Raw genomic sequence first — 13584 nt, forward strand, 5'->3', positions numbered from 1 at the left:
ACTGAGCCTTCGATTCCTGTTCAAGTGCACTCCTAGCCAAGCCTTTGCCGAGTTCCAGTGCCAGCCAAGATGATGCTGAGTCCACTCCGAGTTTGAGTTCCAGCCAAGATGATGTTGAGTCCACTCCGAGTTTGAGTTCCAGCCAAGATGATGCTGAGTCCACTCCGAGTTTGAGTTCCAGCAAGATGATGCTAAGTCCACTCCGAGTTTGAGTTCCAGCCAAGATAATGCTGAGTTCACTCCAAGTTTGAGTTCCAGCCAAGAAGATGCTGAGTCCGGATCGAGTTGCAGTTTCAGCCAGGAGGCTGAGTCCAAGCCGAGTTCTAGTTCCGGCCAATATGCTGAGTCCAGACCGAGTCACAGTTCTAGTCTAGATGCTGAGCCAAAGTCAAGTTCCAGCTCCAGTCAAGCTGCTGAGTCCAGGCCGAGTTCCAGGTCCAGCCAAGATGCTGAGTCCAAGTCAAGTTTCAGTCCCAGCCAAATTCAAGTTCCAGGCCAGCTAACCATGGTCCTGTTTTGAAGCTCCTCCGTAGGTTTCACCATTGTTACCCATGGAAACCTGAAAGCTCCCGTGGGGACACGGGAGCCTTGAGGGGGTGGTACTGTCATGTCTGTGGTCATGACCCCTCTCAGACTCACCTTATTTCCGGCGGTCAGCTTCTGAGCTGGCTTCTGTCTGTTCTTCCTGAGTTAGTTCTGTCTCTGTCTTTGTGTGCTGGCTGCTTCCAGCATGGCTCTGATTACTTCACTATACTGCACCTGTGTGTGTTAAGCCTCTCTGTGCTTCAGTTTGCCTGCTGTCTGTGTTTTGGTTTGTGTTCCTCTTGCCCTCTGGTGGCCAGACCTGGTGGCTGCATTGGATTGTCTGTGTGCTGTTTCCCGTTCCAGACTTCAGCCCAGTCCAGTCCAGATCTTCCGGCCTGCCAGACTTACTTGTCTTGTTTGAGCCTGCACAGCACTCGTAGCTGCCTGGTGATTGCTGTAGCTGAAGCTCAACTGCTGCTGGGCTTATTAGCCATTTGGAAACTCTCTGCTTTGCCTCTGCATCGCCTAAGGCCCTGGTATGTGGGTGTACGCTGTGCAGTTCTGCCTAGTCCAGTTCTAGTCTGAGTTCCTTGTCTGTTTCTAGTTTGTTTGTGTGTTGTTAGCTTTGATTTTATTGCTTAGGTCCTCATCTTGTTTCTGTTCTGCCTTTCCTTGTCTCGTGTTTGTGTTTCTGCTTAGTGGCTGCTTGCAGCTTTCAGTCCTGACTCTCTCTCCTGTCTGTGGTTCTCTTAGTGGCTGCCTGGCAGCTTTTAGTCCCTACTCTGTTGTGTGTTGCCTGTGGGGATCCAGCTTCTGCCCTGTCCTGCAAGTCCTGCCGGCCACCTGCACCCAGGGGCTCAACTCCTGGGTAAGGGCGGCTAAGTACAGGTGAAGTCTAGCGTCCCTGTCAGAGTTCTGTCTTAGTCCTGTGTGGGGTGGTTTTGCCTGCCACTGCCGCTCCTTGGCAGTGGTCCAAGGGCTCAGAAACCTAGTTCCAGCTTGGAAAACATGACACCTCTCAAGGTCAGGCTCTAAGACAAGAGAGATCCTGCCTGAGGACCCCTGAGCCCCTTGGGAAAGTGAGCGAGAAGCCTGCCTGAAAACATATAGAGTCAGCATAACATAGACGGCAAGGCCAGTTTGGAGCCACCAGGATCTCTAGGATTAGCTGTCAAAGAACCCTGCCAATCAACCCAGCCAATCAACAGCCAAGGAGGAAACACATAAAGCAGCTCCTGTCTGGGTCAGGACTGCAACAGGACATTGATGCCCTCGGAGCTGGGTTCTGTCCTTTTGCTATACAACTGAGTGTAGTTTGCATCTTACCTTGAGGCCATGAGAAAGAAGCATGGGAGTCCGCATTGATCCATCAAATGCTGAAATACTGACACTCAGCTCCCATTCCAAAAATGTTGACTCATAATGTCCACTTGCCAGTTGTCTATTTAGCTATGTGGATTGCCGAGATTGCCTCTGGATTGCACTCTACTCACCTGCACAAGTAGACTGCTTCCTGCACCACCGCTGTTTCCTCCTTACTTGCTGATGTATGCCACCACCGTGGGGTTGACCAACATCAATCAGATGCTTTTTCTGCCAGAAAGGGCAAAAGTCCTGAAGGACCAGTCAGATGGCCTCATCTAGAGCCAATTGTTGGACTAGGATAGCTCGAAGTTCAACCACCTGCCCTGTATCAGGCTGTGGCCCCATAGGGCTACCAAGCCTGTGAGACCGGCATCTGTGCTCACCACTATCCAGTCGAGAATGCTCAACTGGACACCTCCCTCCCTGCAGCAAATGAGATGGCTGATCCCACCAGGCCACGTCCCTGATGAGATACCTTGGGAGAATGACAAATCTTTTGAAATCCTATGAAGGAGGAGCCTATCTGGACAACAGTGCTTTCTGGAACAGGCTTATGTTAGCTTTTGCTCAAGGGACCACACTGAGTACTGTTGCCATCAATCTTAGGAGCTCAAGATAGTCCCAGGGTCACAGAGCAGCTTGTGCACAGAAGACTCAGAAGAGAGTCCAAAGCTTGTAAATCTCCCTACCAGTGTTAAAATGCATTCCAAAGTACTCCATGACATAATTGACTACCTAGTCAAGGTTCTCCAAGAGGTCAATGTGCCTTAAGGTCAATACCTTGCAGTCTTCTTCTTAGTCCATCCAAATCAGCCAATTGGTCAGGTAACAGTTGAACCCGTAAACCTTGCTTGCAGAGGAAAGCCCAAACCACCACCATTACCTTGGATTAAGTTCAGAGGGCTGTTTCCAGTCAAAAAGGCAGGGCCTTGAACTAAAACTGATTGCCTAGGATGTAAAAGTGAGAGAACCATTAGTGGTGCTGTCAAATCGGGATTTGGAGGTACACTTCTATCAGGTCTAGAGAGATAAGAAACTTGACTGATCACCAAGCATAGGATTTCATACAGAGAATCAGCCAGAAGGTGGTGCTCAACTTCAGGCAGGCCCTTTCTGGCAATGCTGGGAGCTGCTGTAACCTGGCAACATAGTCTGCACAGACAGAAACCTGAATCCGTAAGGGAATGGACATGCACCTCTTGCTTAAGGAGCTGCTCTACCTTCATGTCATGTACCTCTTTTAAAGCTGATCCCCTTTTATTTGAATGATGGTCCACCTGGTCACTCCTGTGACCAGTGCATCCTCCTTGGGGAAGCAGAAGAGCTTTTCCAGCTTGTTGTGCTATAGCGGGTACATCATGCACACGCACTTTGTGCCCTTGAGGGGACCCTCCAGATTCTTCCACTCAGTCAGGACCATCTACGACAGGGCTCTGTAGAGGAGAAAGGCCCTGGGGGGATTTAGAAAGACCCTCCAAACTGTAGTTCCCTTCCTGAGGAAACACCTAAGTAGAGGGAGAAATCAGCGGGGCTGAGAATATTGATTCAGTGAGATGATTCATTTCTGTCTTCCAAAAGAGCATCACAAAGAGGGAGTCCTCCTCTATAGGGGATTAGTCCTCTGCCGCTATGCCACCCTCCCCTGGAGAGTGGAATGTAGGGAATTCTCAGGCCCCATTCATCTTCCTCAAAGGATGCGGGGAGGAGGACCCGGGACAAGGAGCCAGCCTCTTCCCAGTGAGGCCTCTTTCTGCCGCCCATCGGGATCTCACCAGGCCCTTAGAACATAAGAATATCCATATTGGAGCAGACCAATCATCCATCTAGCCCAGTATCCTGCTCTCAACAGTGGCCAATCCAGGGCACAAGTACCTGACAGAAACCCAATTAGTAGCAACATTCCATGCTACCAATCCTGGGGCAAGCAGTGGCTTTCCCCATATCCATCTCATTAACAGACTTTGGACTTTTCCTCCAGTAACTTGTCCAAACTCCAAACCTTTTTTAAACCCAGATATGTTAATTACTGTTACCACATCCTACAGCAATGAGTTCCAGAGTTTAACTATTCTTTGAGTTAAAAAATATTTCATCCTATTTGTTTTAAAAGTATTTCCATGTTATTTCATTGAGTATCCTCCTGGTCTTTGTACATTTTTAAAGAGTGAAAAAGCGATTCACTTTTACACGTTCTACTCCACTCAGGATTCTGTAGACTTCAGTCATATCTCCCGTTGCACCAGGGCCCCTGCCAAAAGTCCGTGGCAATGGCCCAAATTCTCTCCAGTGGGGCCCCCTGTTGCATAAGCCTGCTCTCCACAAAGGCAGCTGTATCCTCCTGACTTGGGCAGGTCCGGGAACAATATGGCCTCTGTTCCTGCCAAAGAGAGGAGGGCCAGGAGCACCATGATGCTGGCCTTCACTACAGACCCATATTGGAATACACTTTGGCCCTGATCACAGGAACCAGTAGAAAGGCATTGGCCATGGCCTCAGCAAAAAGAGCCAGAAGACTATTAAGCTGCCAGTTCCCGCAGCATTGGGCCTGCAGAACTGGACTACATGGGCTTCTTTCACCCTCCTCACCTCCCCCTATCCCCTAAGGATCCTGAACCCAAAACTACCTCAATGACAGGACCGGGCCACAATGGTATTGTGCTGCCCTTTGCATTGCTGAGGGCAGCACCGCTCCAAATGTAGAGGCTTGCATTTTTTAAAATTTCTTTTACAACTTTATTCCCCTAGACCAGGGGTAGGCAACTCCGGTCCTCGAGAGCCGCAGGCAGGTCAGTTTTTCAGGATATCCACAATGAATATGCAGGAGATAGATTTGCATACCATGGAGGCAGTGCTTGCAAATCTATCTCCTGCATATTCATTGTGGATATCCTGAAAACCTGACCTACCTGCGGCTCTCAAGGACCGGAGTTGCCTACCCCTGCCCTAGACAAAATTGGGGAATAAAGCAAAGCAAGCCAATCATCTTTTTTTCTTTTTAAGTCTGTAGTGGACTGGAGGAGGGAGACCTAGAGCCCCAAGTTAGCAAGGGCCGTAAGTGGACCTGTGCTAGCCCATCCAGTAACCTAAAGGCCATGGTTGAAGTTCAGGGCAAGAAGACTCCTGTGGAGTTTTCCTAGCTCAGTGGGATATAGAACATGGTCCAAACCCCACGAATTTCGGCCCACGGACCAGCCCAGGAAATGTAGGCTGCAGACCAGGAGATTAGACCTATTTCTTAAAAAGCCTACTGCACCAGCCCAACCTCACTCTCTGCTGGAGGTAGAGAAATATTGAAGGGTTCCAGCCTGCACCAGTCCTTCTACTGGTGATGTCACTGAAAATTTCATTATCTCTACCTCCATCTGCTGGTTGAGAAGGGACACAACCCACTGGTTTGGAGTGGTCTAGTGGGAAAATAAAGAAATATAAATTAACATCCTATACACTATCTGAATAGCTACATTATGAAGACAAATGTTCTGGCTGTCCTTTGTGAGAAATATGAAATCAAATGCTCCTTGAATCGAAGTTGATACGAGGAAACAAATTTGTAACCACTATTCAATTAAAGTTAGTACAATGACTGTTCATAAAACATACATGAAATAATTAGTCTGGATGGTTCTTAATTTAAAGGATGTTAAACAGCTTGTAGACATCTGGTATCAGGCTGAAATGGGCAATTCAAAATTTATCTAACTAAATTAAGATGGGGGGAGAAAATGTTTCTCCTCCTGGATCGACATGTCACTTGATAACTAAACAGACTTAGTAGACTTGCCTGGGAATCCTTAGCTGTCAGCAGTGAATATGCAAAGGGCCAGCAAATTAAATCAACCTGCCAAAATGTCAATTTCAAGCCTCATGACTGCATGAAAATAGCATCAGTGGAAGAAATCAAGCATTACCTTCTTTTTGGTTTCCTGGCACCTATTCAAAAACTCATATGGATGTAGCTAATTTTGCATGCAAATTTCAGTCAATAAGCTCAGAACAAGACCTCCCAAGGTATTTCAAAGGATCTGACAGCATTTTTTTTGAATACCAAATCGACAGTAGTGAAATTCAATCTCCATTTGCTACTGCTTTACATATGCACAGTGTCCCCTCCATACAGCCAAATTAATGAGAGCCTTACCTTTCTTCACTTACATCCTCCCAGCCATCCTTGCTGAAATTCTCAAACACATTCCGCATAACCTTGATAGACTGATTAAGAAAAGCTTGGTGACATCTCAGCGAGCTCAATTTCTTTGATGCTTTCAATTTAAACTTGGTATTCGTTGTCTTACAGTTACACTGGCCATAGTTCTGGACCCCAGTGGGCAGAGCAGTCACTTTTCTGGCTTCATCCAGCTTTAGTTGTAAGTTCTTCACTTGCCTCAGCAGCTCCTCGTTATCATTTCTCAAACTGTTGGTTTCTGACACTTGTCTCCTCATAGAGCTGATGTCTCTCTTCAGCTCATTGGTTATTAGCTCCAGCTCAACTATGGTAGTTTTTGCATCTTGATTCTCTTTCATTAGTTCCTCTAGTTCTTGTTCTTTTGTTTCTAAATCTTTTGTAAGTTGTTTTAGAGATTGCTTCAGAGATTTCTTGTCTTTAACTAGTTCTTCTTTTTCTTCTTTAAGCTTTATTGATTCTCTTTCAACATCATTCAATTTCCTTTCCAAGTGGCCAACCTAAATAGAGATTAAATTAGAAATGAAAGATTTTGCACAATTTTTTTCATTGATTAAACATCAAATTCTGGAGTGAAAATGGCATGCACTTTTTCACTAAAATAATAGTTGTTTGATATTATCATCACAGCAATGGGCCTAAAAGCACTTTTATATTAATGTATAATTTTCACTCACTAGTTTTACAAGAAACCTTGGGCCCAATACTCTAAAAAGGTTGAGCTCCTAAATTTATGCTCCTAAATTTATGTCCTAAGATTCAGATTAAAATGTTTCTTAATTTAGGAGCTTAAAGCTTATGCTTATAAATGTAGACCTGTCATTTATTCATTTGCCTAGATTTAAGAGGCCAGTGCTGAAAATCAGTGCTAAGGTTCTAATTTCTATCCCCTCTAGCCATCCACTTTTTGCACTCTTAAATTTAGAAGTCTAGTGAAATTTTGAGTATAAATGTAGGCACTCAGTAAATTTTCAAAGAGGCTGATTTAGGAGCATAAATTTCAAAAGGGCCCTTTTATTAAAGCTTTTATTAGTGCGTGCTACATGCATCCTATTTTATACATATGGGCCACGTGGCACTTAGCACAAGCTAATGCCCATTGGCGCTTGCTAAGCTGTAGTAAAACAGCCCCAAGGTTAGGAGAATAAATCCTTCAAATATCTGGCCCTTTATTTTCTGAAATTTGGCAAGTGATATCAGTGCCAATTCTTGTCAGTGTTCTAAATTTTAGAAAATTCAGCACTTTCATCTTAGATGATGCAAATAAATATATGTTAAAACATTCCTCAGACCTTGTTTTTTGGAAGGACAAGTACCTCTCATAGCACTGGCCTTCACTGGTCCGTGGTACCATTAGCCCACCCTTCAAAACTATCTGAGGTCTTTCCCCCTGATTTATGTTTCTTTCTCAGTTCATTCTGCTCAACCATTGCACCAACAGTGCTCAACCAGTATATGGACACTTCATCACTAACATGCTTCATCACCAAGCTGACTCAGAAGATGACACTTCATCACCATAGACATTTCAACATGTGACACTTCATGTACATAAAACTTGAGGCAAATGGGAGGGAAGCATACCAGCACACACATCTGCATTTAAACATGAATCTTGATAAAACTTCTTACATACAAAATTTTTGCAAGGCGCAGAAGAACAGTGTTGTCATCACCTTAATCTGCCACTTCATCACCACAGACATTTCATAACGTGACACTTCATCATGTATTCAAGCTAAATGTATTTAAATTATATGCCTGGAAAACTTGCAGCAAATGGGGAGAGAATGCCGGTAATCACAGCTTCTTTGAACACATCTCCAAAGGAAATGGAAATAGCAGTACACATTGAGGGGCATAATTGAACGAAAATGTCTATCTCCATGGGCGTTTATCTCCGAGAACGGGTCCGTGAAGGGGCAGACCAAACCGTATTTTTGAAAAAAATAAACGTCCATGTTTTATTCGACAATTTGTGAGCTGGGCATTTTTGTTTTTCAGTGATAATGGAAAATGAAAGCGCCCAGCTCAAAAACGAATAAATCCAAGGCATTTGCTCGTGGGAGGGGCCAGGAGTCGTAGTGCACTGGTCCCCCTCACATGCCAGGACACCAACCGGCCACCCTAGGGGGCACTTTTACAAAACCAAAAAAAAGGTAAAAGAGCTCCCAGGTGCATAGCACCCTTCCCTTGTGTGTTGAGCCCCCCAAATCCCCCTCAAAACCCACTGCCCACAAGTCTACACCATTACTATAGCCCTAAGGGGTGAAGGGGACACCTACATGTGGGTACAGTGGGTTTGGGGGGGTTGGATGACTAAGCATTAAGCAGCACAATTGTAACAGGTAGGGGGGGATGGGCCTGGGTCCACCTGCCTGAAGTCCACTGCACCCCCTAACAACTGCTCCAGGGACCTGCATACTGCTGCCAGGGAGGTGGGTATGACATCTGAGGGTGAAAATAAAAAGTTGTGAAACATCATTTTTTGTGGTGGGAGGGGGTTAGTGACCACTGGGGGAGTCAGGGGAGGTCATCCCCGATTCCCTCTGGTGGTAATCTGGTCATTTAGGGCACTTTTTGGGGCCTTATTCGTGAAAAACAGGGTCCAGGAAAAGTGCCCTAAATTCTAGATACAAACGCATACTTTTTTTCCATTATCGGCGAAAGGCGCCCATCTCTCCTCGGCCGATAACCACGCCCCAGTTCCAACTTCGCCATGCCTCCGACACGCCCCCGTAAACTTTGTACGCTTCCGCGATGGAGTGCAGTTGAAAACGTCAAAAATCGGCTTTCCATTATACCGATTTATTCGTTTTTGTGAGATAAACGTCTATCTCCCGATTTGGATCGAAATCTAGGCGTTTTCTCTTTCAATTGTAAGGTGGATTGGCACATGTTCTTTTGTGTTGCTAAACACATACTAAAACCATGTGCTCTTGATTCTCTTTTCTGTTTTATATACACAGGTCTCCAAGATGCGACCATGTTTTCTCCTCTCAACCCCATTCCCAATCTTCCCCAAATGAAATGTGATGTGTGCTATTCAATTGCCTGCTGGTGATGAACTGTTGCAATTCTGCCTTTCACCACTAACTTGTGTGTAAGTTTTCAATGTATATTCATTGTGCATTATGTGGTATGTGATTTTTTTTATTTGCATTATTCATAATTTTTCCATACAGAAGAAAGAAATATCAAGAATAATTCAAATAAAAACTAGAAATATAATAAGGAAAATATACATAAACTTAGTCCACATCCAAAAAACTGCTGTAGGCTGACAAGTGAACTAAAAACAAATAAGAAGGAAAAAAACCAAAAACTCCATTAAGCAAAGCAGGCAATACTATTATATTCATATATCACTCCAAAACCTCAAAAAAACATAATCTGTTCCGCAAGCACTGATTTAGCAGAAAGAAATAATTCTAACTGAGAAGAATCCACAAAAAATATACTTATTGTTTCCATACTGAACCAGGCACTTACAGGGAAATTTAAGAAAAAAAGTTGCTCCCACAGCTAAAACTTTAGGCTTTACCTGTAGGAACTGCTTTCTATGCACTTGCGTCTGCCTGGAAACATCAGGAAGCATATCAATTTTGTTGACTACAGAAATGTACAGATTTTTTTGAAAAATATAATTTAAGAATAGTGGGTATTTCAATTTCAGAGAAAAATTTAACCAAAAGAATAGCTGTTCTATCAAATCCTGTGAGGACTCCAAACACTGAGACAAAACTAAGCTGTAAACAGGAGTAGACACTATTTGATCCATTTCACTTTCTCCTCTTGTCTGGATTGAACTTCTTTGAACATAAAATATACTCTCTACAGTTAAAACATCTGCATGAGGGTACCCAAGAATATTCTTTAGATACATTTTCAGAAGTTCCAAAGGAACCAGATAATAAGTGACTGGAAAATTAAGTATCCCAAGATTTTTTTCTAACAAATTGCTTATTTTCCAGCATTTCCAAGTGTGAATGAATCAGGCAACTCTCCTTAACAGTAGAAACTGTAGTAGATTGTAAAATTACAATAGTTGTTCAGTCTTTTGTAATGCTGTTTCAACTTTTATAAGTCTCTGCTCCATCTCTTTCATTTTAGCCAAACTTTCTTGAGATAATATACACGAGGGAATAGTTCCTTGTATAGACTGTTCAAATCCTCTTTACAACTTGACAAATATCTTAAAGTGAAACCACTTTATTTGATGTAACTACACCTTCCTGAGAAGAGTCAGAAGAAATTTGAACTGCCATCAGCAAAGGAGCAATCACTCCCTGCACAATGGGAGTTCCTAAGGATGCTTCATTAATAATATTTAAAGGATGGGCAGAGTCTGCACACACCAGACCAGACTCACTCCCGGCCAAAGAAATCATACCTGGTTGAAGAGGAGGAGACCGTTCTATGGAGGAAAGCGGGGCCTCAATAGGAGAGGATGTACCTGATACTCCAGTTGTTACTATTTCAGAAAATCCAGCACTAGCATACAAAAGCCCTGGACTTTCCTCTTCTTACCCATCGCTGGGAAGATACTCTCCTAGCCCTGCTCCTCTGGGCTCAAAAGGGGTATGACCTGCTCCTTCAGACATGCGCCAACGAGCACACAATTGTGGGTCGCTTACCATGGCTCTGTCCCAATGACAGGACACACGGCGTTGGGTTCCAGGACCCAACGCTGATGTCAGAAAAAAGAGCTTGTGAAAATGCCTGCTCAGCTGTTCCGACGATCACTCACAGCGCCTTCCAGCAGTTTCCATGGTATGTGCTTTTAAAAATGTAAATATCTTTGCTCAATTTGACAAATAAGTTTTCTGTACAAGTTTTCTATACATTCTGTACATACAGTAAGGGCCAGGTTCAGTAAACGGCACTCAAATTGGTGCCACGGAAAATCCACATTAAGCGCTATTCTATACAGGGTACTCTGGGATGAGTGCTCTTTCTAGAATAGTGCTTAGAGCAGATTCTTGGACCCAAATTTGTACACAAGGATTTACGCCAGTGTCACAAAACGCCTAGACACCCACCTGGGGTTACCAAGTGGCCACTTAGAGTGTCTATCCCCAGCACAGCTCAGGTCTGCCTGCACCTCCTCCCACTGACTGGGTCACAACTGCCTCTGGGCAAGTCTCCTGCTCTCCAATTATCCCCAGTGATTTCTAGGGGCCACAATCCCAGTGGTCCCATAGTTCAGGATTCTTTATAAGTCCAGACAAACAGGGTGAACAAACAATTATGTTTATTCCATCAAAAATCATTGAACAGTGGAACAAAATAGTGCAACTGGCAAACAATAACAGGTAACTGAAATATGGATCAATTATGTGTGCCAATTAAAAGAAAGAGAAGTCAGTCCTCTGTAATAGCTTTAATGATAAACATGCACCATCTGCTGGCCAAATAGGAGAAATACACTTCAGAACATATTCAATGTAGGAAAATATCCAATACATTTTACAAGCTTAAAATACACTGTTTCTTCGCACTTCTCTCCTTAAGAGAGAGACCCTGGACTGTGGCCTCCACAGACCACTGATCGGGTCTCCATAGTCTAGTGTCAGGGCGGTTCTGGCTTTTCCTTTCTAGGGAGTCAATCAAGTTTGTTCATTGCCCTTCCGGTGCTTATAACAGAAGTTTTTACCACACTCAGTACATGCTAACAGTTTTAATCCTGTATGCTTCAATTTCTGAATAGTGAGGAGTATCTTCTGACAGAAGCTTTTACCACACACAGCACATGTGAATAGTTTTACTCCTGTGTGTATTCTCTGGTGCTTTGTTAGCTGTGATTTATGAATAAAGTATTTTCTACATGCAGTACCTGTAAACGGTTTCTTCCCTGAAGGGATTCTATGCTGCTTTGGCAATAATTTCTGGCAAGTGAAACTTTTCTTACTCTCCATATGTGAAACTGGTCTCTCTCCTGGGTGAAATTTTGCATCTCTTGTGGAGCTTTCTTCCTGGTTGAAGCTACTGTCTTAACCAGGACATGAAGATATTCTATTATCAGTATTTTTCTGATGTTCTGCAATGTTTACTTTATTGTTACAGCCTTTTCCATATTCTATACTTTTACATAGTCCAGTTTCTTTACTATTTTTCAAGTGTTGCATTAGCTCCTTTTTCATACTGAAATCTTTCTCAGAGCATGTAAAATGGGTCTCTTTTATACATGTTTCCTGTTGTCCTTGTTCTCCCTTTCAACTGAAGGGGTTTCCGTAAGCTGTGCACTTAAATAGTCTCTCTTCAGTGTCAGATCCCTAATGTCTCTGCTATGAGATCAGGAATGGGTTCACTATCCTGACACTCTTCTGGTATGCTGCACACAGCTAGCACCATAGCTATACAATTTGCATAGGCCTTTTAACATATTTACAAGAAAGGTATGCTGCTGTCTTGAGAGTCCATAGATATAACACAGTTTGTATCATTCGGGCATCTTATGACCTTGTAAGGTCCTGCCCAATTAGCTTGAAGTTTGTTCTGAAGAACTGTGACTAAAACAAGTACCTGCTGGCCCTCATAAAACTCTCTGTTTCGGGCCATATGATCATACCATGTATTTTCCTTGGTTTGGGCTGCCTGCAAGTTATCTATGACAAAGCCCACAAGTTCTTCTAATCTCTGCCGCATATGAACTACATATTCAATTACAAGGATGTCAGAGGTATCAACTTTCCCCTCCCAATATTCTCTTAGGTGAAGGGGCCCTCTCACCCTCTGGCCATAAAGCAACTCAAATGGGGATAACCCTGTAGACTCCTGACAGTAGTTAGGGCAAGTATTTCTTCCAGTCATGGTCTTCTGATTCTACAAAAGTCTTTAACATGTGCTTTAATGTACCATTACATCTCTCTACCAACTCATTAGTTTCAGGGTGATATGGTGTGATACGTACAGGTTTCACTCCACAGTGTGTCCATAGATTTTGAATCAACTCAGACATAAACTGTTTCTTTTGGTCTGAGAATATTTCTCGTGGATATCCTACCTGGGAAAATATTTCTAGCAGGGCAGCGACATTTTTCTCTGCTTCTATAGAGAATAAGGCTACCGCTTCAGATATCTGGAAGCAAAGTCCACCACTGTCAACATATATCTTTTCCCAGTCCAGCTAGGGACAGCTAGAGGCCCGACTATATCTACAGCTATTCTTTCAAAAGGCTCACTGATAATGGATAAAGGTTTCAGGGGAGCTCAGGGGTGATCTTGGGTTCAACAATAGTTAACTACGGCTCAAGAAACTACCAGCCAATAGAAGGTCTAGGTCAATCTAGTGTGTGTGTGTGTTGCCCCCGATGTCCTGCTAGTGGAAATCATGTGCAATCTGTAGAAGCTGCTTTCTGTATGCCCTGGGCACTATAAATTGCTTGCCTGCTGTTCAGGGCCTATTAGGATCAGAAGATCTGTCTCTCTGTACAACAAGTTCCCTTTCCACAGGATACGATCTTTACCAATCTCACTGATTGGTTGACCAAACCTCTGCCTCAGGGATTCTA

The 13584-nt window shown here is 43.7% G+C and overlaps 1 protein-coding gene across 2 annotated transcripts in view; it reads right to left on the reverse strand.

The window, feature by feature from the left end:
- The window catches only part of CNTLN (centlein), a 535970-nt gene that overhangs the window by 225734 nt on the left and 296652 nt on the right, over positions 1–13584 (reverse strand). For both annotated transcript variants that reach the window (XM_030194226.1, XM_030194227.1), the window contains one exon: positions 6029–6570. In XM_030194226.1, the coding sequence (XP_030050086.1) occupies positions 6029–6570 (542 nt within the window). The remainder of the gene's footprint in view (positions 1–6028; positions 6571–13584) is intronic.

Source organism: Microcaecilia unicolor, chromosome 2 (assembly GCF_901765095.1).
Source record: "Microcaecilia unicolor chromosome 2, aMicUni1.1, whole genome shotgun sequence".
In the NCBI taxonomy this organism is placed as follows: domain Eukaryota; kingdom Metazoa; phylum Chordata; class Amphibia; order Gymnophiona; family Siphonopidae; genus Microcaecilia; species Microcaecilia unicolor.